The sequence below is a fragment of the Selaginella moellendorffii genome, unplaced genomic scaffold (assembly GCF_000143415.4).
Source record: "Selaginella moellendorffii unplaced genomic scaffold, v1.0 SELMOscaffold_179, whole genome shotgun sequence".
NCBI classification, from domain to species: domain Eukaryota; kingdom Viridiplantae; phylum Streptophyta; class Lycopodiopsida; order Selaginellales; family Selaginellaceae; genus Selaginella; species Selaginella moellendorffii.
In genome coordinates this window covers 52487-75694 of record NW_003314439.1, presented here as the reverse complement: position 1 = coordinate 75694, position 23208 = coordinate 52487, and the positions used below count along the sequence as shown (strand labels likewise).

The 23208-nt window shown below is 45.0% G+C and overlaps 5 protein-coding genes across 7 annotated transcripts; 3 read left to right on the top strand and 2 right to left on the bottom strand.

Annotated features, from left to right (window-relative positions):
- Positions 1-3288: 3288 nt before the first annotated feature.
- Positions 3289-7706, top strand: LOC9636610 (two-component response regulator ARR1). 2 transcript variants are annotated; one of them, XM_024667544.1, is made up of 5 exons: positions 3289-5283; positions 5547-5699; positions 5781-6233; positions 6307-6380; positions 6609-7617. In XM_024667544.1, the coding sequence occupies exons 1-5, from the start codon at positions 5136-5138 to the stop codon at positions 7518-7520; spliced, it is 1740 nt and encodes a 579-aa protein (XP_024523312.1). In that variant the 5' UTR covers positions 3289-5135; the 3' UTR covers positions 7521-7617. The 2 variants fall into 2 exon arrangements, with proteins under 2 accessions (XP_024523312.1, XP_002994006.2); XM_002993960.2 differs by having other exon boundaries at positions 3290-5283; positions 6304-6380; positions 6609-7706.
- LOC9637028 (thioredoxin-like 2, chloroplastic) lies at positions 7563-8720 on the bottom strand. The gene is made up of 5 exons (XM_002993943.2): positions 8437-8720; positions 8190-8372; positions 7968-8132; positions 7745-7905; positions 7563-7672 (listed from the first exon to the last, which is right to left on the bottom strand). Exons 1-4 carry the CDS (start codon positions 8662-8664, stop codon positions 7768-7770), a joined length of 714 nt encoding a protein of 237 aa, XP_002993989.2. The 5' UTR covers positions 8665-8720; the 3' UTR covers positions 7563-7672; positions 7745-7767.
- Positions 8721-9128: 408 nt separating this feature from the next.
- Positions 9129-10671, top strand: LOC9636609 (aspartyl protease family protein 2). Its single transcript, XM_002993959.2, has one exon. It carries the CDS (start codon positions 9280-9282, stop codon positions 10666-10668), a length of 1389 nt encoding a protein of 462 aa, XP_002994005.1. The 5' UTR covers positions 9129-9279; the 3' UTR covers positions 10669-10671.
- Positions 10672-10780: 109 nt separating this feature from the next.
- On the bottom strand, positions 10781-12901 carry LOC9637027 (cAMP-dependent protein kinase catalytic subunit alpha). The gene is made up of 13 exons (XM_024667545.1): positions 12791-12901; positions 12631-12705; positions 12345-12539; positions 12174-12295; positions 12063-12117; positions 11916-11990; positions 11766-11859; positions 11639-11702; positions 11511-11572; positions 11346-11412; positions 11232-11279; positions 11064-11181; positions 10781-11007 (listed from the first exon to the last, which is right to left on the bottom strand). The coding sequence occupies exons 4-13, from the start codon at positions 12281-12283 to the stop codon at positions 10903-10905; spliced, it is 798 nt and encodes a 265-aa protein (XP_024523313.1). The 5' UTR covers positions 12284-12295; positions 12345-12539; positions 12631-12705; positions 12791-12901; the 3' UTR covers positions 10781-10902.
- Positions 12902-12999: 98 nt separating this feature from the next.
- LOC9637026 (DNA polymerase alpha subunit B) lies at positions 13000-16661 on the top strand. 2 transcript variants are annotated; one of them, XM_024667542.1, is made up of 16 exons: positions 13000-13376; positions 13442-13517; positions 13843-13974; positions 14034-14379; positions 14433-14528; positions 14580-14656; positions 14710-14785; positions 14834-15001; positions 15051-15155; positions 15211-15306; positions 15366-15458; positions 15516-15557; positions 15607-15776; positions 15838-15964; positions 16018-16231; positions 16283-16661. In XM_024667542.1, exons 1-15 carry the CDS (start codon positions 13304-13306, stop codon positions 16216-16218), a joined length of 1878 nt encoding a protein of 625 aa, XP_024523310.1. In that variant the 5' UTR covers positions 13000-13303; the 3' UTR covers positions 16219-16231; positions 16283-16661. The 2 variants fall into 2 exon arrangements, with proteins under 2 accessions (XP_024523310.1, XP_024523311.1); XM_024667543.1 differs by lacking the exons at positions 13000-13376; positions 13442-13517 and having other exon boundaries at positions 13899-13974; positions 14026-14379.
- The last annotated feature ends 6547 nt before the right edge of the window (positions 16662-23208 follow it).

Sequence of the window (23208 nt, the reverse complement as noted above, 5' to 3'; positions counted from 1 at the left end):
GCCTAGGGGAAAGTGAACTCTTTATATGCAAACAGGTTTTTTCCTTTAATCAAACCAAATCAAGTGTTATTATAACATGATAACTATTAAATTATAACTATTAGATCTGTAACTATAAAGCTTCTGTTTGGGCACCTAGATAGTTTACTTAGTATACACTATATAAAATTTGTATGATAAAGGCTACAAAGTACAATTTGATATGGCAAGCAAGAATGGCACTAATGCATTGAAGTTTGTATAAAAGAGATTTTGCAAATTATGCTGCCCTCGTGAAGGTCATTTTCTTATGAGACAATTGTGATGACATCATCATAGTCAAAGAAGTCAAACCAGCACAAGGTGCTGCCAAATTACCAAATTGGAAGCCATACAACAAGTGCACTCTATCCACAATGGGTATTATCTAGGCAAATAGTATGATCATCTTCTTGATTTAGATAAAAACTAGTTAGGATCCCAGCTCTACTACATAAAATTTTCAAGCATTTTAATAGTAATTTAAACATTAATATTTAAGATTTTGTAATTAATCAAAAGCTAGTTCCTTTTATAATTTTTTTTCATCTAGCTTTATAAGTTTTTACTAAGACAAGGTCTATTTCATAAGTATAGCTTTTGCCCATTTAGTCAAATAATCAATGGCGACTACTTGACTTGAAAGAAAATTCCCATATTAGAGAAATAGAAAGTTTGAAGAGATTCTAAATCTACCAAATTAAAAATGAAGTAGAACAAATTCATAATCAACATTTACTTTAAAGCTTAATGTCAAAGGAAGTTTCAAGTGTTCTAACTCAAAAGGGATAATATTTTTAATTAAGCTTGTTTCTAGTCAATATAGACAGCTTTAGCCAGGAGATTACTTTCATAAAAAAATGTTACACCATTGGTAAGTGGGCTTAGGGAAGAGCTAAGTTGACTGCTTTTTTGGTCCTTTTAAAGAGCCTATAAACTGGTAAGGATCTATAATATATTCAACATGACTAAATAAATCCATGCCACTTATAATGTTTGGACAAATAATGACTATTTTTCTTCTGAATATAAGATATATATGTATTTGAAATTCATTCACTAAATAAGATCTTAAAATCCATTTTTGAGTGACAAGAAGTGGATGAATTTGTAACAAAAAATTGGAAAATATACATTTTAGGAATTAGCAACATGGTAAACTCTATTGTTTCATTAATTTTCTTATAAAGGAATATAAGGAGTTTTAATTGGAGAGAATTGATGTTAGTGATTTAGTGTTTGACAATTTGTTTCAATTGTTTTAATTTTTGGCTGTGGAGAAGCAAGTTTTTCAAGAATAAATGTAACATTTTACAAAATTCAAGTAACATTTGAAAGATGATAGTGGTGGAATTTGCATATTTATGATTACAACTAGGGAATTTATTTTAGAACTTGGAGCATTACTTTGTAACAGACATTTTATAAAGAGGAGTGAATAAATTATGTTTTTTATTATCAACTATTGTCTATTAGCTACAAAACTTTATTGCCTATTATTTTGTGTACAAGAAATAAATTTTATTGATGCCCAACATAAGCTTTAAGGTTTTGTTCTTATAGTTATAGATCTAATAGTTATAATTTAATAATTATTTTGTTAAAGTTTATTTAGTGTTTAAAAATGTTTATATAAATATATATAAATATTCTTAAATACTAAATAAATTTTGTTGGTGCTCAACACAAGCTTTAAGGTTCTGATCTTATATGCTTAGACTTGGAGTGAAAAACTAGATTATTGTGTTAAAGAAATAGCTGATTGATTATCATAGTATAAATTTTATTAGTACGAGTGTTAGCATTGTCAATACTTAATTTCACACATTCTCCATTCAACAATTTATTCCAAATATTATAACAATCACAATTTTTTTAGTTCATTGTGTTCTATAGGGTTGATTAACTCTTCCTTATTATAAGAGTAGTTTTTGCCTTTTATATGAGCAATCCATTTATTTCTTATCTTCTAAATGTCTTGGTGTTGTTTTATTGTAATTGATCTTGCATTTTGATTTGGATCAGCCAGGTATGAGCTGAGTAAAGAGTAATTCACAAGAAGCTTACTACTAATGCATGATTAATATTTTATAGAGAGTGATAAAAGAATGTTATCAAAAATAGGTTTATATAATTCTTCCAAGCTTTCTAAGTATAAGCTTTTTTGCTTTTGATCATGATCAATGTTTATAATATAATTTCCTAGAAGCTAATGTTTATTTGCATTTAAAAGTTCTTTAAACTCCTAAAAATCTTTAGTTCCTTCATAATAATATGAAATGTTTTATGTAGAATGAGCTTTCAAGTTGATTAGACCATACAACAATCTAAGATGTTAATTTGAATTCATGATGTACAATATAGTTTATTGGCAAGCTTAGCTAATAATTTTTAATAAAACATAATTTATTAGATGACTTAAATTGAAATATAACTAACCATCTCAAAATAGTTTTTGTGAATTATAGTATGATATTATAGAATAACTAAAACTACAATAATTAATAACACTCTACCACTTAAGTTATAAACACTCAAGGAAGCTTAATTTTGAAAAAATATTTAGTTCATCTCTTTGCAATAGTTTTATACCCATATAAATAGAGTCATTTAGGAAATAAATTTTTCCACCATATACAATTACAAATAATACAATTAAAAGCTTGAGCAATATCATTTTCAGTAAAAAATCCTATTTTGAGAGCTCCACCCATGTACTGTCATAATAATTTTATACCTTTTTCTTTATAATGCATAAACATATTCATAAGGTGAATTTGCCCATTGTAAAGTTAATTGTTATATACTCATATACAAAACCTATGAAATCATATTTTCATGGCCCACCAAAGCATCTTTCTTTAACTTGACTTGAATAACCCATTTGTCAATATTCCCAAGTTCCTACCTTATTTATGTACGGCCATTAGATCCCATTATATTTAAAATGGTGAAATTTATATTCACTTTCCATGTCTCTACTTCAATTTTTACTTGTCAAATTATTTTATCAGTGTTTTGGCTACTGTGAATGAATTCTATAAATAAAACTATAATACTAATCAAGAATATTATTTAAAAATATAATGACCCTTAACAGAAGCTTTCCACATATATTTAAATTATATTTATTTATTTGTTTATAAAGAGCCATCAAAGAACTGCAGCCGCCAGATGGGGGTAACTGGGTGAAAGCTTGGCTCATAATTGGCACACATTTAATTAACAATTGCTTGAGAACCATACTCTCACAATGAAATGTGGATAGGTATTAGGTTAAATCGGTTCTTGGGGAGAAGCACGCAAGCGCCTGGCCCCCACAGCGCGGCAGACAAGATTTCACATCAATCAATGCATCTCCTCCTCCAGCCCGCAATGCCGCCCCCAACAATCGTCCGGAAAGAAGAAAGAAAGGAAGAACAAAGCTTTATCCTCGGCATAGCGCGCACCACTTTACCCTTTTTTCTATCCCGGGGGAGTTAAGCAGTACATTGGCCCCTACTTGATTGATCGATCCAATTTTCTTCTCCAGGCAAAATGGATGGAATCTAGATTGCTGGAGCGTAGCACCGAGCGGTGATTGTTGTCGCCCAAATTCCCAACTTGGGCAGCCAGCCAGGAATCCCAGCAGCTCCAATTGCGCTGCTCGACAGCTCTTATCTCACTCTTTTTGCCCATTCCTCTCAAAAGAGAAAAGTGAAAAAAGAGAGCCCGGATAAAGGAGAGCTCCCGGTTGGCTGCGCTGCTTGCAAGTGGAGAATCTCAGAAGTTTCTGCCATATCGGCAGCTTCCTTACCGGAATTTGGATTGACACACAATCCATCCATCCAGATTTCACTGGAACAATGCCAATCAATCAATCGACCTCTCTCAGGATCTCCCAATTCGAAAATTTGCCGTCGCGACCCAAGAGCAGCAATTGCGAAAGGGGACGAGAGAGGTGAATCTCTCGTTTGTTTTTCTTTCTACCCTCTTCGATTCTTTCCTCGATTCGCTCCAGGAGAAGATCGCCCGAGCACTCTGTTTTTGTACTCGATGTGTTCTTTCTTCCCCCTTTTCGTTTCGCGCAAACTGTGCCAAGCCGCGATTTTGGGCCATAAAGACGCCGTCTTAGCGATTGATGGTACGCACTGCATTGATTGATTTCCAGTCTCTCTCTTTTTTCTTTTGCGCCTCTCCCCCAAAATTTCCCCTTTTTCCCACCATAGCTGGGAAGAACAGCCAGTACGAACGAACACCAACAAGAACGAACAGAGCTTTTGTTTTCTTTCGGATTCTTTTCTCCTTTAAAAAAAAAAACTCTCTTTCTCCTCTTTTCAGGCCAATATATTTTATTTGTTTTCTTCTTTTTTTTCTTGCTTGGCTAGAGCTATAGGTGTAGACCTGACTTCTCCCTGTGTGCTCTTCCTCTCCTCTCTCGCAAGAAACTCCAGAAATTCATGAGGAACGAGACAACAGTGGCAACAGCGACGCCATCGCCATCTCCTGCTGCTCCTGCGCCTCGGCCGTTTTACTACTCCTAATCCAATTCCGATCGATCCATTCCAATTCCACTCCTCCTAAAGAACGAAGAAAAAAACTAGTTTTTGCGAGATCTTATAGAACCCAATGGAGAGTGTTGCGAGAGTAATCTAGTCCCAGGAGAGAATTCTTAGCGAGGAAGAAGAAAAGGAGTTCTTCTTCGTGCGCTAGAACTCTCTCTCTCTCTCTCTCTCTCTCTGTGGCTCGCTCGCTCGCTCGCTCGCCCAAATCCTCCATCCATGCTTTCTTTCCTCCTCTCTTTCTTGCCGGGCGAATCGAAAACGCCCTCGCTCGCGGGGGCTCTCGCGTGTGGATTTTTCGTGATTGGGAGTTTCCAAAAGAGATCGTCCAGTTCTCGCCATTGGCGCCCTAAATTTCAGTAGGAGAGAGTGCGAGAGCTCTCTGCGATCGTCTTGTGGGTCGATGTCAAATGCCCGGATCCACTCTCTTTCCTTGCATTCCCGGGCTTGTTCTTGAGATGGGAGTGTTGGGTCTTCTTCTTCTCCTCACGAGCTCCGTCCGATAGACAGACAAAGATCACCGCACCCTTTGCTCGTGTTCTTCTTTCTCTCTCTTGTTCTTGTGGGAGGACAAAGATGGTGGGCGTGGACAAGACTGGGATCGCAATGCCGCAAGCCAAGGATTTGGGCAAATTCCCAGCGGGTCTCCGAGTCTTGGCCGTGGACGATGATCCAACTTGTCTCAGGATCCTCGCGCAGATGCTCCGAAAATGCTCCTACGAAGGTAAGCTTCTTCCTTTCGTTTGATCATAGCTTTTTCTCGCTTTCATGCTTGGATTTGTGTGATTTTTTCTTCCGCTTTTCGTGTCGCGCTTACGTTTTGTATAGTTTTTTTTTCTTTTTTTTCTTTTTTTTTCCATTGGGTGGTATAGAACTGTCCATAGCTCCAGCGGAATCCTTGTAGCTGCGATCTTTTTTGACGTAGAATTGTCGAAGCGTGTTGTTCTTCACAGATTTGCTCCAATGTTTGTTTTGGACTTGCTACAGTTACCATGTGTACGAGAGCCACCGAAGCGCTGTCGTTACTCCGCGAGAACAAGGACAGATTCGACTTGATGATCAGCGATGTCTTCATGCCGGACATGGACGGCTTCAAACTCCTGGAGTACGTTGGCTTGGAGATGGACCTCCCGGTGATCAGTAAGTTCTTCCTCCAAAGCTCCTGGAACTCGCAAATGAGATGAGAGGACATACAACTTGACAATGCTCTGACCTTTGCAGTGACGTCCTCGAACGGAGAAACCGGCATTGTGATGAAGGGTGTCATCCACGGGGCCTGCGATTACCTCATCAAGCCGGTCAGGACGGAGGAGCTCCGGAACATCTGGCAGCATGTCGTCCGGAAGAAACGCAACGAAGCTCGGGACGTGGAGGCCTCTGGCAGCGTCGAAGATGGCGGCGAGAGAAATCACCACCACCATCACCAGCAGCAGCAGCATCACTCCTCCCAGCAGCAAAGGCGAGCCTCGACCATCGACGAGGGAGAGTTTAACTCCGATGGTGGCGGCGGTGGCGATCCAAACTGGAAGCTGGCCAAGCGGAGGAAAGACGATGGCGACGAGACCGCTGAGCATGACAACGATGACTCTTCCACGTTGAAGAAGCAGCGCGTCGTCTGGTCGGTGGAGCTCCACCAGCAGTTTGTCAATGCCGTGAACCAGCTCGGGATTGATAGTAAGTTCCTCGGCCTTCTCGTAGTAGTTCTTCTTCTCGGCCTTGCTCACGAAGCTTGGTTTTTTGGCAGAAGCTGTGCCGAAGAAGATTCTGGAGAGTATGAGCGTCCATGGCCTCACTCGCGAGAACGTTGCCAGCCATCTCCAGGTACTCGACTCTTCCGGTTCTTGGTCTTTAGCTCGTCGCCACTATCGACCAGCTTGCATAGTTTCAGTCACGTAGTTCCTTTTCCGAGTCTTTAGATGTCCAGCTCGTCGTCGAGAGAAGAGAGCTTCTTGGTTGCGAGAGTTGCGAGAGAGTTGGAGCTGAGCTCCAAATCCATGACGAGGTTGTAGCTCGGCTTTGCCTCGCGTTCTCACACTTGCGCTCTTGCAGAAGTACCGGCTCTACTTGAGGAGGCTGAGTGGTGTCCAGCCTCAAGGCTCTGGAGCAAACGGCCACGCCGTCACCTTTTGCTCGCCTGCGGACGCTTCCTTTGCAGCTCTCAACGCGCTCGGCGAAATGAGAACACTACCACCCTCGGCACAGTTCCAAAACTCGTCCCCCACTGCGCTCGCATCTATCCAAGGCAACCTCGGAAGAACAGGGGCAGCAGCACCAGCAGCAACTTTGGTGGATCACTCGGTGTTGATGCAGCTGTCGGGAGCGTCGCCGGTTGCGTCTCAAGGTGGATGTAGATACTTCAGTAGCCGGCCCCAAGCAGCGGCCGCCACCACCGTCGTCCCACCGCCGCTCATGAGCATTCCAAGCCGGGTGTCCCTGGATGGCTTGGAACAGGTCTCTCCAAGGAGTCCGGTGGACGAGTTTGCTCTGCACCAGTACGCCTTGGCTAACTCCTCCAATCGCAGTAACAGCAGTAGTTTGATGATCCAGCAGCAGCAAAACGGCGATCGTCCGTTTGTGACTTCTCCGTCCGCTTCTTCTTATAGCTCGGACCACCGCCACCACCATGCTCTTCCTTTCTTCGCCAAGAGCAGCGAGCAACTCGGCGGTGGATTGCTTAACTTTCAGCAGCAGCAGCAAACTTGTAGTGCCAGTAGTCGCGGCTTTGGATCGAGGATGGCCAGCTTGAGCTTGCAGGGTCAGCACGATGGATCCGTCTTTGGAGTCTTGCCAGCCAGATTCGCAGCGGAGCCAGGAACCAGCAGGCCTTACGTTGCTACCGCTGCCAGTGACCATCGTTTCACGGACCAGGCGATGGTGGTGGATCCTGTAAAGGTTGAGGGTGGTAGCGGTAGCGCTAACCAGGATGATCTCTTCAGCATATTTTTGAAGCAGGCGAGCTGAGAGCGCGATCGTCCGAATGTGTATGTAATAAACAAGGAAGAGTTTGCCAGAAAAAAATGTTGTTATATTTATAGAAGCGAGATAGTGAACTTGCTTAGCTTTACTTCGGCTGCTTCTTGCTTGTCTTTGAGGTGCTCGAGGAGTCGTCCAATCTGTGAAATGCAAATCGTTTAGTATTCCAAATGATCCATTCATCTTTTTTCCCTCTCTCTCTCTCTCTTCACCTCAAAACGAAGAAAGAATCACACTATCTAGTAGCAGTAGCAGCCTGATCAGGGGTGTTTGTGTTTGCCAAAGAACTTAACAAATCACCAACGCCAAGCGTTGGCCCGAGGCTGCACCGATCTGAGTTGTGTAGTTGTATCGCATCTCTCAGCTTTTGTAACTGCAAGAACAAAGCATACCACCTTAGAGCGAAACGAAAAGAAGCTAGACACCCTGTCTTACCTTGGCCAACGAGCAGGAAAAGGCATCAACACGACCCTCAGCCCCCCGGTAAAAATGGAAATAAGGCAACACTTTGATGTCTAGGCGCTTGCACATCGGCTTGTTCTCCTCAAAATTCACTTTGATGAACTCTATGTCTCTATGTTCCTCAGCAAGCTTACAAAGCTGTGCGAAAACAGAAAAAGATTTCTGGAAAATGTACGAGCGAAAGGTCAAGCATACCTTGGGATAGAGAGCTCTGCAAGAACCACACCATGTCGCGAAAAACTCCACGATGACAAGCTTGTCTCCAACACTCCCAAGCGCATCGATGAACTCCTGCGTGGAGTGGACGTCCCTCATGTTTGGACCGCCGTCCTTCTCCCACCACTTAACTCCATCGTCGGGTCCTCTCGCGGCATTCACCTGGAAAAGAGAAAACAAAGGATAAAAACCATACCAAGTCCACCAACACACAATCAAACAGTACCTTTAATAGCCGAGATCTCGTCCTTCGCTGCCAGCAGCACTGCAGGAGCTCCAATCTCTGGCCCTGCAACGACGACCGATCCAAGCGCAACGAGCGAGTCCAATTGCGATGCGAATTGGACCGGGCAACTAGGCAACAATGCGACGACGACGATACTGGCGCGGCGGAAGACGAGCAAGACGCCGCCACTGGACAAGGCAATAATGCCGCGACTAACCGATCTGCCATGGCCGAGGACGAATCGAGCTCCCTCCCTTACCTCCTCTTCCTCGTCGCGGCATTTGAAAACCCTAATGTGGCCCATTGACATGAAAGAACACCTCATTATAGCGAGATAAGAGACTTCCATACATAACAATGCCAGTAAACAATTTAAAGGAGACTTCCATTCTATAGTGTCGGCTATAGCATCAAATTTGGAGACTTCCACCATTCCAATCCAATGTCCAGAGCTCGCTTCTTCTCTTCTTCTTCTCTTCTTCTTCCTCTCTTCGTTCTTATTTTTCGCTTGAAAAAAAAAAAAAAAAACCAATCACACATTATAACGAGCAGATCCAATTGACTACTTCTTACCTGGGATCTTTCTCAGATTGCTAACGAATTCGATCCAAACTCGTAGGCTCCTAGAACAGAGAACACGACACAAGCGCATTAAGTATGAGCGATCTTACTTCACTGCTCTTACCACTGCCGAGTTAGTTGAAACGTTGATTCTGGAAGCCTCGGACGTGTTCTTCTGGGTCCCAAAGTCCTTCCTTTGTTGCCAACCATTTGGCGGAGAACATAAAAGTCCCGCCAGCGAGAGCTTTCGAGAAGCGCCCTGGATCTCCTCTCCGCTCCTCAATGATGATCCTGCTACTGCTGCTGCTACTGTGCTGGATTTCCGATGCTTCTCCCGTTGCTACTGTTTCGATCGATGCCAAGTTGGTGCTGCGAGACTCCGCCGCTCGAGGCGGAGGGATCGGATTCAAAGCCATCCATGTCGCAGCACCTCAATCCCGAGTGAAAGCCAATCCCAGTCCCAGCTCCGCTGCTCAAAAGTCTCTTTTTCCATACTCCGCTCACATCTTTCAGCAGCACACGAAGAACCCCGCGGCCCTCCGGAGCTCCACCACCACTCTCGGACGGAAATTCGGTGAGTACTACACAAGTATCAAGCTCGGCTCGCCGGGCCAGGAAGCCATCCTCATCGTCGACACGGGCAGCGAGCTGACTTGGCTCCAGTGTCTGCCTTGCAAGGTCTGTGCTCCTTCAGTAGACACCATCTACGACGCTGCTCGCTCAGCCTCGTACAGGCCAGTCACCTGTAACAACAGTCAGCTATGTTCGAACAGCAGCCAAGGAACTTACGCTTACTGCGCTCGAGGAAGCCAGTGCCAGTTCGCTGCCTTCTACGGAGACGGGAGCTTCAGCTACGGGAGCTTGTCGACCGACACTCTCATAATGGAGACAGTCGTCGGAGGAAAACCTGTAACTGTGCAGGACTTTGCTTTCGGCTGCGCACAGGGCGACTTGGAGCTCGTTCCGACTGGAGCGTCTGGTATCCTGGGCTTAAATGCTGGAAAGATGGCTCTTCCAATGCAGCTCGGCCAGCGGTTTGGTTGGAAGTTTTCTCACTGCTTTCCCGACAGGAGCTCGCACTTGAATTCCACCGGCGTTGTTTTCTTCGGGAACGCAGAGCTCCCTCACGAGCAAGTTCAGTACACGTCCGTTGCTCTCACAAACTCCGAGCTCCAGAGGAAGTTCTATCACGTAGCACTGAAAGGAGTGAGTATTAACAGCCACGAGCTTGTGTTCTTACCACGGGGTTCCGTTGTCATTCTCGACTCTGGCTCCAGTTTCTCAAGTTTTGTGCGTCCTTTCCATAGCCAGCTGAGAGAAGCATTCTTGAAACATCGGCCGCCGAGTCTCAAACATCTCGAGGGAGATTCTTTCGGTGACCTCGGCACCTGTTTCAAAGTTTCCAACGACGACATTGACGAGCTTCATCGGACTCTTCCGTCTCTGTCCCTGGTTTTCGAAGACGGAGTTACGATCGGAATCCCGTCCATCGGTGTTCTTCTCCCTGTTGCCCGGTTCCAGAATCATGTTAAGATGTGTTTCGCGTTCGAAGATGGGGGACCGAATCCCGTTAACGTCATTGGGAACTATCAGCAACAGAACTTGTGGGTCGAATACGATATCCAAAGGTCGCGAGTTGGATTTGCCCGTGCAAGCTGTGTTATCGATTAAAGAACTTAGTAAACAAGAAAAAGATGATAACAATAATGCAAAGCAAAGCTTACGAGCACATATCCCAATTAGGCCAGCAGATGTTGCGTTGCGTACACGGGACCACCAGTACTAACAGGAAGGAAGCAAGCACGTTTTTTTTTTTTGGTGCAATCACTCCCAACAGCTAAGTACGGGTTGAGCAGCAATTTGCCAATTTGTACAAACAAAACACAGAAACCAAAAAATGATCTCTTACAAGTCTTTGAACAGTTCTTGCTCTTCCGCTGATAGCTCGAATTCATGGTGCATCGGCTCCAGCTTCGAATAGTCCTCAAAATTGCTTGTATCATCCAAGCCCTGCAGTGTCCATGCATAGATCGTACCGAAGTCTAAATGAGAAAATAAACACATACAGCTACTTTCGGCCTTATTGGTGGAGTGTCCTTTTTAGCAAGGACATTGTCCCACTTCACGTTCGCAAACCAAGAATGATTTTTGATTTCATCCACACCATCCTTCAGACACCCAATCCTGTAAAAAGACAATGTAAGCGTCAACGGAATAATGAGTGCTTGCAGTACCGCTTGGTGAGATCTGCAGTGAGAAGCCTTCTTACGAGATCCTTCGCACTGCAGGATATCTACAATTGAGCTCAATCCTATAGCGGAAGTGATAGTAGATTAAAAGAAACCTGCCTGCGAGAAAAGTGTCCTGGAAATTGTAATTTACCCGCTAAGATCTTCTGATATGTTCCAATAGCATCTGCAACCACCATGGCGGGTTTATATGATACAATGAGTAAAACTGACGCGCCATGTATACCGTTTTGATGAATTTATGTGAGTTATTCGAGAGCTAACCATCATCGTAGAATGGAGGATACCCTGCGAGCATCTCGTAAATCAAAACGCCAAAGGCCCACCTGAAGGAAAGCTTAGTGAGCTTATGATTATTTGCGAGAGAAAAAAAACTGAAAAACAAGCGTTACCAGTCAACAGGTTTTCCGTGACCTTTGTTGAGAATGATCTCTGGAGCCAAATAGTCAGGCGTTCCTGTTGCAAAGTCCTTAAAAGAGATAGTTAAAGATAGTTACGGCAAGTTTGCAAACCACATACCGCATAGAGTATACGTTCTTCTGTCAATTTGCTTTGCAAAACCAAAGTCGGCTATCTTAATGTTTCCCTTCTCGTCAAGAAGCAAATTTTCAGGCTGAGTACATCCACATGTTAGAAATATAATCACTAGCGACATACGCACGCAAGAACCTTCAAGTCACGATAGATAATATCCATTCCATGGATATGTTCGAAGGCGAGAAGAACTTGAGAAGCATAGAATCTCTGAAAAGATATTAAAAGAAGAACTGAGATGGCCACCACCACTTCAAAATCCTAGACATCATTTTCACTTACAGATGTTGCTTCATCAAATCGACCCGTGTGGCGAAGATAAGTAAAAAACTCACCGCTGTTCATCAACAGTTGGATCGAACGCTTCTCAGCTAAAAAAGAAAAAGAAGTTACCCGCAAACGTATTCCATGACGAGGTGGACACATCTGTCGTCTTGGCAATATCCCAGCAGATTAACAATGTACGGGAAGTCAAGCCTCTGAAGAATGTTCTTCTCTGCCATCACATGAGCAACCTGTGAAAACGATCAGACGCTGAAAGTCTAAATACCAAACAAACAGAACCTGTTTACATGACTAATCACGGAAGGAGTGTTCACATGCCTGCTTTGTCTTGACAATAGACGCCTTTGACAAAGACTTAACAGCACAAACTTGCTTGTTGGCCTTGTGGTGTGCTACTTGGACGCGGCCAAAGCTGCCAGTCCCCAGGACACGCCCGAGCTCAAACTCCTCGATCTTACACTGCCCAAGCCACACCTGCAAACCAAAAAACGAAAAAAGAAAAGAAAAGAAAAGAAGAACATCCGATCGGAGGTTTAGAGATTTCCAGAGAGCCAAAAGAACCGACCTTGGGTTTTGAGGGTATAACAGGCTTCTCAGCAGCTGCTTTTCTCGTGAAAACTCTAGCGAGCATTGTTTGTCTCTGCATTGGCACACACGAAAAAACTCAATGCCCAGAAGAAAAAGAAAAATGTAGCGAAAACACGAAGAAGAAAAGCTTTCACTACCTTTTTTGGTGCTTCATCCTCACCACCACCCGCGTCAGGATTTTTCTTCGTGAAAATCCTCGCGAGCATCGCCATGGCTGGAGATGCTGCTCGTGTTCTTGAGCGTCGAGACGGTGGTTGGTACGCATGCCACGTGAGAGAAGCCTAGATTCGCCTGGTATATACCTTGCCACGCGAGCTTCGAGCCCTAAGAACTCCGCGATGTCTGGAGGAGGAGGCGCGATCCCCAATCCAGATGCGCTAATGCGCGCGATCGACAGGGCAATTGCGGCATCGGAGACCATGAGAGCCAACCGGCAATTGGCGCTAGCAGCTGGGGACCAAACCCAGCTATCGCCGTCGCGTTCGTCGCGAGAGAAGGATCTCCAGGCCGCGGAGGACGCATTGAAGATGGCCATGGCGCGGCGCGATCCTGCCAAGGCGATTCCACTCCAAGACGCCGGGGCGTCCAAGAAGGCCCTAGACAAGATCCACAAGCTCCCCAGAGAGGTTTAGGGTTTTCAAGAAGTCGCGATGGAGGAAGAGATTGGGCGCGTGTTCCAGGAGAATAATTTCGCGCTGGAGAATGCGGACACCATCCGGCAATGTAAGTGCGCTCCAGTGTAGCTACATTCTCCTCATGATCGTGTTGGATCTTTTTTCTTCCTTTAGGCGTGTCGCTTTGCTCGAGCTTTGGATTGAAGCCCTCGACTCTAGTGGAGCACTGGGAGGTGTTCTACCTCAACTCGTGAGTTTCTTCTTTCCTAGTGGTTTTCTCCCTCGCATTATGTGTGAGTAGTGTGTGTGGATCTTCTTCCTTCGTGTGCCTTGCTCATTCTATTCTTTTGTGAGTGTGTGTGTGGATTTCCTTGGATTTCTTTTCACTCTATTCTTTTGTGACTGTGTGGATTTCCTTGCTTTTGTTTGTGTGAGAGTGTTCCTTGTTTGTTTTATTCGTCTCTTCCTCCCTTTTTTTATTTCCGTGTTTATGCTCTCATAACGATTCATTCCTCAGTTTGTTGACAAATTGTTTCCCTTTGGAAAAACGAATACTAATGCTTGGATGGATTCAGGCAGCTGGAGAAAAATACACTACTAAACTCTCACATCGACAAGTTTCGAGTTTTTCTACAAACTCAGCAGCGAAACGATTTCATTCGTGAGCATGGGGGGGTGCACATCTACACTAAGGATGATTTGGATACGTAAGAGTGTTCGTGTTCTCTTTTTTTTCTATCGACGCTTACTTATCACAGCGGGACAGATTCTTCACTGGCGATGCAATGCTTGTGGATAGCAAGACGCCCAACAAAGTGGTAGGCTCTCGAGAAGCTCAATACATTACGCCGCCGCAACCACGGGTTAAAGTCACTCCCAGACAAGTTCCCAGTCCGACGACGCCTTTCAGCCAACGTACAACCAAGTGCACTGTCCAGTTTGTTTTCAACGATCACCTTCCCGACGCTAGTTCGAGTGCAGTGGATGATATCCAGCAATCCGAAGATCTGGTTCTACGCAAGCTGAAAGACGTAAGAAGGTGTCAGCTCGAGGAGCTTAGCACTGGGCTCAAGCCAGGTTGCAGATACATGGCTGATCAAGTCGAAAGCAGGGTAATGTTTTCCCTTATTTCCAGGTTCGGTCCTTTTGAAAATTTGTTCTGCAGTTCAACGAACTCGAGAGAAGGATCAAAAAGTTTGTCCAAGCATTTTCAGAATACGAATCTGTGCCGCTGTCGCAGCATGTTGCCTATGCATCTCAGGTGAGTTACCTGTATGTGATGGCTCCAAGTTTTATCGACGTATGGTTTCAGGAAAAGATTCTCGTTGTTGGAAGAGTTTGCTACGATACAGAAGAAGCAGATCCCAACGCTGTTTTGCTGGAAGGCAGGTGCGAGCTCTAATTTCGTTTAAGCTTGTTTCACTAACAAGAGCTTAAAACAGCGTTGAGTACTCTGGGGGGCATCGAGTCCGTTTGGATCTTCGTGAGATAAGCCAGTTTTCACTTTTCCCGGGCCAGGTACTCGAGTTTTCTTTTATCGTCGCAAAGTGCGATTTTGCATTCCAGATACTTGTGGTGGAAGGACACAATCCGAGCGGGCATTGCCTTGTTGCTAGCCGGATCTTTTACTCTTTACCACTTCCTCCTCATTCGGCGCCGGATGATAATCCTCTTGCAAAGAGGCAAGCAACGGATCTTACAGTGAAGACCCAGACACCACAACCGCTACACATGGTCTGCATGGAATGCTTGCAATGAGGTTGACTAATCCTTGCGTTTATAGATTGTTGCGTCAGGTCCTTTTACAACAAGTGACAATCTTTCGTTTGAGCCTTTGATGGAGTTACTAGCCTACGCTAGGAATAAAAGACCAAACGTTCTATTGCTGGTGAGAGAATTTTATATAGATGGATATTCATGTGTTCTACTCTCTCTTTTGCTAGATGGGACCATTTGTTGATGCCGAGCATCCCCACGTCAAGCAGGGAATCACTGATAGAGTTTTATCTCATGTATTTCAAGAGGAGATAACGACACGGGTTCGTACTCTTTGCTTCATATGTTGCTGTCTACCAATTCACGGTTTCTCAATGTGTAGCTAGAGGATTACTGCCAGTTTCTAGGAGCAGGGGCGAGGGTTATACTGATTCCCTCCACACGCGACGTGTTTCACGATCGAATTTTTCCTCAGGTACTCTCACCGATGAGTTTCTCAATCTCTTAACTTGTTTTTTTTTCCTGTTGGCAGCCTCCTTTTAATAGTTTCATGTTTGAAGATTCATCCCAGCAGGTACCTAAAAAATCTGTTTTCTCGGACTAAGTTTTGGTCGCATTTCCAGATATCTCTACTGCCGAATCCAAGTGTGTTTCGCCTGGATGAGGTATCCATTGGCTGCTGCACAACAGATATCCTTAGACATCTAAGCAGTGAAGAAGCGGCTCGAAATCCACCGGGCACCTCCAGCGATAGAATGTCGAGGCTGGGAGCACAGCTTGTTGGCCAAAGAAGGTATCAAAGCTTGCTCCAAAAATCTACCTTAACACAGACTCTTGTATTGCTTTTTGTCCAGCTTTTATCCATTGTTTCCGCCAGCGTTAGGCACTTGTTTGGACCTAGCTGTCAATCCCAGTGCTTTGGACCTCCCTTGCACGCCAGATATCATCGTTCTATCGTCGGACTTGGTCCCTTTCGTCAAGGTAGAAGTTCCAAGTATCTCACTGACGCGATTTTCATGATTTTTCTTCTGCAGTCTTTAAGCTACACGCCTGGTGTGAAGCTAGACGAGTCCCAGCCACGCACAGAGAACCTCACTACGCTGCTTGTAAATCCCGGTCGACTGGCAAAAGGGGCAATGGGAGGGACGTTTGTGGAAGCTATGGTGACACTGCCAAGCACTCCTCAACTAAGCAGCATTGGAGCTAGAGCAAAACTTTCCTTCATTAAGATTTGACAAGCACAGCGTGGTAAGACTTTGTTTCAAACGATTCGTATGTTCTTAAATGTTTATGCTGAAGGTTATGGAGGTTGAAAGATATCAGAAGTTTCCTTCTTCCTCATTGGAGATCCAAGCCATTATCTCGGACACACCTTATATCTTCGCAGCTGTGACGAGGTCCTTAATCTTGCGAATGCAGTGAACTGCAAAAGCCTTTGATTGAGCAGCGACTCGAGCTCCTGTACGCGAGCATGCTCGGGAGTTTACTATCATGCTTCTTCTGGAGGAATTAAAAACAAATTGAAGCAAGCGTTCTCTGGAAGCAAGCGTTTAGCAGTAACTCACACCACTGTGCAAGCTTGGAAGAAACAAAAAGCTATGCTTGTAGTTTAGCTTACCGCTTCTCTCGTCTTACCAGAGAGCAGCTTTGCTATTTACCACATTGCAGCGTTGGAGTTTTCGCTACAGCTCGTCTGTAGAGCTCGTTTTGGTTTTGGTGTGCTGTGTCGTTGGCATTGCAAAAGGAATGGCTGCGTGTTTCTTCACAAACTGGACCAGGCCTTTTAAGTTTGTCTTTGCGTGAGCGGTGATCTGTGGCAGGGAGTTACACCGAGTTTGTAAAAGGGAATTGGACTTACAGGTTGGTTTTTGTGGCCTGCGGGGTAGAACAAAAATGCTGGATGCAAGGACAGGTCGCATACTCCAAGCACTTCTAGATGTTTGCAGAAAATAATAGGTGGAAGAGCCTTAGTGAATATATCAGCAACCTAGTCCTCAGTTGCCATGTACTTTTAAGTGTCAACTCTCCTCCCATCACTTGTTCTCTGATGTATGATGTAGTGGTATTTTATTTGTATATGCTTCATCTTGGTGTGATATCTTAAATTCTCATAAAGAGCAATCACCAATTGATTATCCTAACTGCATACTCCCTACAAGCTCACGAAGCCAGCTCACCTCTTGTGCTGCCCCTGTCAAAGCTCGTTGTGAGAGTGTCACAAGTCCTGGCTGTGGTCGCTGAACTTGAATCCCAAGGAAAGTGTGCACGGGGCCAAGATCTTGCATCTCAAACTGGGCTCCTAGCTTTCTCTTGATTTCAGCAAGAAGATCTCTGTTGTTGGAAACAAAGATACCATCGTCCATATACAAGGCCAAAATGACCAAGGCACCATCCTCAATCTTCATATAAACGTTTGAGTTGGCATGGTTTTTCTGGAATCCAAGAGAAATCAGAAAAGAATCAATTTTCTTATACCAGATGCGTGGACTTTGTTTCAGGCCGTATAAAGCCTTCTTCAGCCGATAAATCCTTTGGCTCGGATCGAGGCCTGTCAGGAGCTGGATGTAAACCTTCTCAGGAATTTCTCCATGTAAAAATGCAGTCTTCACATCCATTTGCCCCACATAAAGATCATAAAGCAAGTAACAGCCTGATAAAAGCCATCTTCACGACCGGGCTGAAAGTTTCTGTAAAGTCTATGCCTTCGATCTGAGTAAAGCCTAGCTTTAAAGCGCTGCACTTCTCCTGAAGGTCCAGCTTTCACGCAGAAAAGTAGCTTTGTCGAAACTACATTAGCATTGTCAGGAACTTCATCAGGAAGATACCAGGTTTCATTTGTTGCATGAGCTCACATCTCAGCATCAATAGCATCACCCCATGCAGGAATCTTCACCTCTGCTGCTGTGAATATAGCCATTCGACTCTGATGTAAGAAGCTCTAGCAGCTGCTCGTGCTCGCTTCTCAGCTTGCTCTCACTGATAAGCTCCACCCCTCGCTGTATAGGTTAAAGGGCGACCAGAGCGGCTCAAAACCTGGATAAGATCAGGATCTCGGTGATGCACAGGTTCAGGAACCATATCCTCATGTTCAGGTATATTGTGCTTCCCCTGCAGCTGGAGCATAAGCACAGCCAGGGCTTCAACCTCTGCTGTGACACGAGCTCCAGAGCCTGATCACGTTCCTGGGCTCAGGATCAGGAACCACCTCAGTCGAGGTAGAGGATCATCCTCCTCATCTTCCCATGGATGAAAGAAAACAGGCTGTGAGCTCGCCCTACTTTCTCCACAAAGAAAACCTGTAGAAGGAACTCCTGGATCCTTGTGACGTTGAAAATACACATGAGATTCATCAAAGATGACATCTCAACTCACAAACTCTTTTCCCGAGTCTAGATGAAGGAGTCAGTATCCTCGCTGCTCATCACTATAGCCCATAAATACACACTTCTTGGATTTAACATCCAATGTCCTGTGTAGTTCATTAGGAACATGAGAAAAAGCTAGACAGCCAAACTGCCATAAGATATCCATGTGTGGACGTTGCCCAGTCCAAGCCTCTGGTATCTGAACCTGATATCAAAGCAATAAGTTATATTTTTTTTTGGCATGAGCAGTGCCATAGATGCTAGGACAGGATGGCGTTGTCTTCTTCCTCCAGAGACATGGAGCAGTTTGATGGGAAAAATTTCCTTGCCTGGAAAGAATGTGCACACTTCTAGTTTATGAGGTGGGGATTCTGGCTTGTGGTATCTGGATTGAGAAAATGCCCATCCAAGGATGATGATGACACAAATCCATACAGCGAGTGGAAAGACTTGGATGCTAGGGATGAATGTGATCCCTGATGATACCAGGATCCCTGATGCACACGCTTGTGTGGCTACTGCTCCAGACTGTATAGCTCACTGCGACAAAGAATCACGCCCACATCTTCTTGCAGGTCCACTCCCATAATTTCACAAATTGACTTCCAATTCTCAGTACAACTCTTCTCCACATTCACGTGGACACTGTAGAGAGGGCCAAGTCCTCCTCCTAATGCTCCATTTGCTCTAGCATCCAGGTCTTTCCACTTGTTGTATGGATCTGTATATCATTGTCTTTGGACGGGCATTTTCTCAATCCAGATAACACAGGCTAGAATCCCCACCTCATAAACCAGAATTATGCACGTTCTTTCCAGGCAAGATGATTTGTCCCATCGAACTGCTCCATGTCTTTGGAGGAAGAAAAAGACGCCATCCTGTCCTAGCATCTATGGCACTACTCATACCAAAAAAAAATAAAAAATCTAACCTATTGCTTTGATACCATGATGAGAGAAGCCAAGCCTCATGGCCTAGCACTCTATAGAGAATGAGAACACTCCCAGAACAATCCCCTGGGATGGATCTCACACAGGATGGGAAAGAAAACTAAGAAAGCCCTAAACTGAAGGAATGCAACTCAAGCCAGGTGGCTGTACGCCACGTGGCTCTAACACAGCGCCTGGAGAAACAAATGAAAACCTCCCTAATGGGAATGAAACTTATAGTAGTTGAAAAGAATGTAAGCTTTCAATTAGAACCAGAACAAAGGAGTAAAATCTCCATCACTTGCATCACTTGTGATAAGTTTTATCTCGCCCAGCTTCTTTCTTCTCCTGCCTGCTTACGTGTTCCTTGATGTCCTCTCGGATTTGATCGCAGTTGTCACAGAACCAGGGGTACGGGAGCTCTCCCTGGGAGCTTACTCCAACACACTCGCAATGAAACCTTACGATGTCACAATCCCTGTAGCAGCACGTGATTACCTTGCCTCGATCACTCTCCCGTTTCTTGCAAGTACAGATGGTGCGGTACAGAGCCGCATCCACAAGTGGAGACTCGATGTCTGCACGGTTTGCAGCCAGCTGCTGGTCGAGCTTACACAAGACGTGTTGTTGAAGGTCAAACAGGTCGAATGTAAAGCTCGAGCCCTCCGGCAAGTCCATAGAGAAGTAATGAGCTGGGAACGTGTAGACGAAGCCCTGGGAACTTTGACAAGAGTCAGTTCCGAATTGGATCTCACGCTCCAAGTCAGAATCCACAGACCTCCATCTGAACAGCATCTCCCGCTTTTTGTTGACTACAACGCCAAGACTGAGCCTTGTATCGTTTAGGATTTAGGGTTTAGGGTTTAAACCCTAAACCCTTTCTTTTCTCCCTAAAGATTTCCTGTCAATCGAAAGAGCGTTACATGCCTGAATGCAAAGAATTTCCCACTTCTAAGTATGCGTTGGAGAGGGTAAAAGTAAGAGCCGATGAATTCTCCTCCATGACAGTTAGTTTGGCGCTGACTTTGTAGCAATGATATGCGTCGATGAATTCCCCCCGCTGGAATGGGCCATTCCCCTTGAGTCGAGCTTCACTCGCCATAACCCTAAAACTTAAGGGTTTCATGGACGGTTTATCGAAGCAAGCGATTGCCGCCTACAGCAGAGGGCAGCCGGGGCCATTTCTCGTGGCCACAAATGTCCCATGGGTGGTGTACCACGCCTGGATGTGTAGCTGCGACTCGACTTGGAGGCTAGAGTACAGGAGGGGTGAGGTTTTGGCCTATGGGGATCCGTCAATAGTCCACAGCACCGTGTCATCTGCGCTAGAGCGCTCCATCATCTTTCACATCATCCAGATTCCGGGCATTGGTCTAGCCTCTCTTCCACAAGTGATCACTGGCGCTGGAGCATCTCGCCTCCGGACCATCTCCGGCGACAAGGAACCGGACGCTTGCTTCTTCTCTGGGTCGTCGCTTGCGCAGCCAGCGCGGGCGGTGTTGGAGGTGGCGTACAAGAACGAGCCACTGGAAGTTTTAAGGGAGGTTTTGGATCTGTGGGTGGAGTCGGGCTGCTTGGTGGCGATCGGGGTGAAGATTGCGCGGCCTGGTGACGAGTTTACGTTTGTAGCCAGGGAGAGAGGCAACGATGCGATGGAGATCCAGTTTGGGCCTGAGTTTTGCAACGAGCAGAATCGAGAGCTCTTTGTGGTGAAGTTTCCAGTGTCGTCTTTCACTGCTGATGTGAAGGGTGACTACTACGTTGAGTTTGATCTGTTTTGGTTGCAGCAGTATATAGTTCGTATGATCGAGCAAGAGCGTCAAGCTTTTGAGCAGGAGTCTCTGCTGTAAATCCTAGAATTTCAATCAAAAAGTGAGATCGAGCAAAAATATCTTAGCAATACGCTGCTGCAAGAGAGGAAAGAGGATAGGTTGGACTTGCACGACAGAGATTTGTGGCATGGAGAAGAACTAGGAAGTGTCGAGAGAGCAAAACCCAACTGAGCTTTGTGTCTGGAGCTCTTTGCTTCTGCGTTCCAAACAAAAAGAACGACTGCCACCCTGCTGAGCTCATCACCTCGCCTCCGCAATGGTCCAGCACAAGGTTGGCTCGCGGCTGCAGCGTAGTACCCTTAGATAAATGGTAAGCTTCTGCTTTTGCTTTTCCTAGTTAGATCGTGTTTTCTCCGTTGTTTGGTACGACCAAGTTCACAACTTGCTCCAGGTCTCTGTCAAATCTCTCCAAGGTCGTCCATAAATCTGCCTCCTGCAGCCCCGCGGCGATCACCTCCCACTCCAATGCTAAGAGCGACGCCCTCCTCGACGCCAAATCGCTCTTCTGGAACCCGCCCTCCTCTGAGATCGTCTCCGCACCAAATGCCCGGCTGCGGCATTCACAGTCCACCGAGGGGTCGAACTCTCAAACGCCACAATCCCTACTATCCTCCATTTGCAGTGAGGCTGACTAATCTTTGCGTTTATAGATTGTTGCGTCAGGTCCTTTTACAACAAGTGACAACCTTTCGTTTGAGCCTTTGATGGAGTTACTAGCCTACGCTAGGAATAAAAGACCAAACGTTCTATTGCTGGTGAGAGAATTTTATATAGATGGATATTCATGTGTTCTACTCTCTCTTTTGCTAGATGGGACTATTTTTTGATGCCGAGCATCCCCACGTCAAGCAGGGAATCACTGATAGAGTTGGTAGAGTATTTCAGTCCTTGATGCTCGATTTCCGGCCGGGAAGGGGATCGATACGCACCTAAACAGAAAAAAAAGAATTACTAAAAATTGGGAAACAAGGATGATCCAACCACCCTCGCCAGTAACACGGCAGTAACCATCCCTATTTGGCCATTCTCCTTCTTGATGCTCGCCTGGGAAAGACCAAAGATTAAGAAAGAGCAAAGGCACAGTTCAGACCTGCTTGCGTGACTCCATGTCGGAGAGATCGATCGAGATGACACACAGCTGACCAAATGCTCCCACGAAGAGGCTCTGCATTGCTGCCGCCCTCTCGTGCCCTTGCTCTTTCGCACTCTAGCTCACAGAAATAGAGAATATTCGAAGCATCTAGGGCTAATGTGCTTTTATCATGTACGTTCAGAACATTAAGGTTTGTCTTTCTAGGAAGAAGTATAGAGTTTCACTCTTTGATCATATCTATCTCCGCCACCTATGCATGGAACGAATTTTCAGTGTATTTTGAGTCCTCGCCTCACTTCCACATTATAGCTAGACACTGTTGACAGTAGAAGATGACGTCATCAAGTGGTTCATCGTCCGCAAACCCCACACAATCCAAATGGTACCATCCAACCTTACACTGCAAAAACCAAAGAATTAGTTCTAGCAATTATAATGAAAACTTACCTTGGCATTGTCATAGAGAATCATTTTTCTCCCATCGTCTCTCCCCCAGCAGCTACAATAAAGCTTGTCATCGATCTTGGGGTTCATTGGCAGCCCGTCAATAATGATCTTGTTCCCCTGGTACTCTCTGAAGAGGGCAGTCATAATGTGCTTTTGGAGTTCATAGAGATCCCACTCCACGAGAAAGTCATGCTTCGGCTCAACATTTGCAAACAACTAGCTCAACAGGAACTTCAAATGGAATTTGTCTCTATTATCCTTGGAGCACACTTTCGGACTGTTTTTGAGCCTCTTCTTAGCTTCTTTCCAGAAGCAATTAAGTTTGACATGTAGAGCATTTGAAATTCTCTTTGACTCAATTTTAATCCCAACCGCCAAATGGCATCTAACTTGTTCCCACTTTGCTTTGAGCGTTTCCACATTCTTATTTTTGTATACAACCTTGATAGCACACCTTAAGTACTCTGCTAATAGGTACTAGGTCTTCCAGACCCTTTTAAATTGTTGATTATGACCCCGGGTGCATCCCCCACACTTGGCAGTGCGCCCAAGCCAGCCC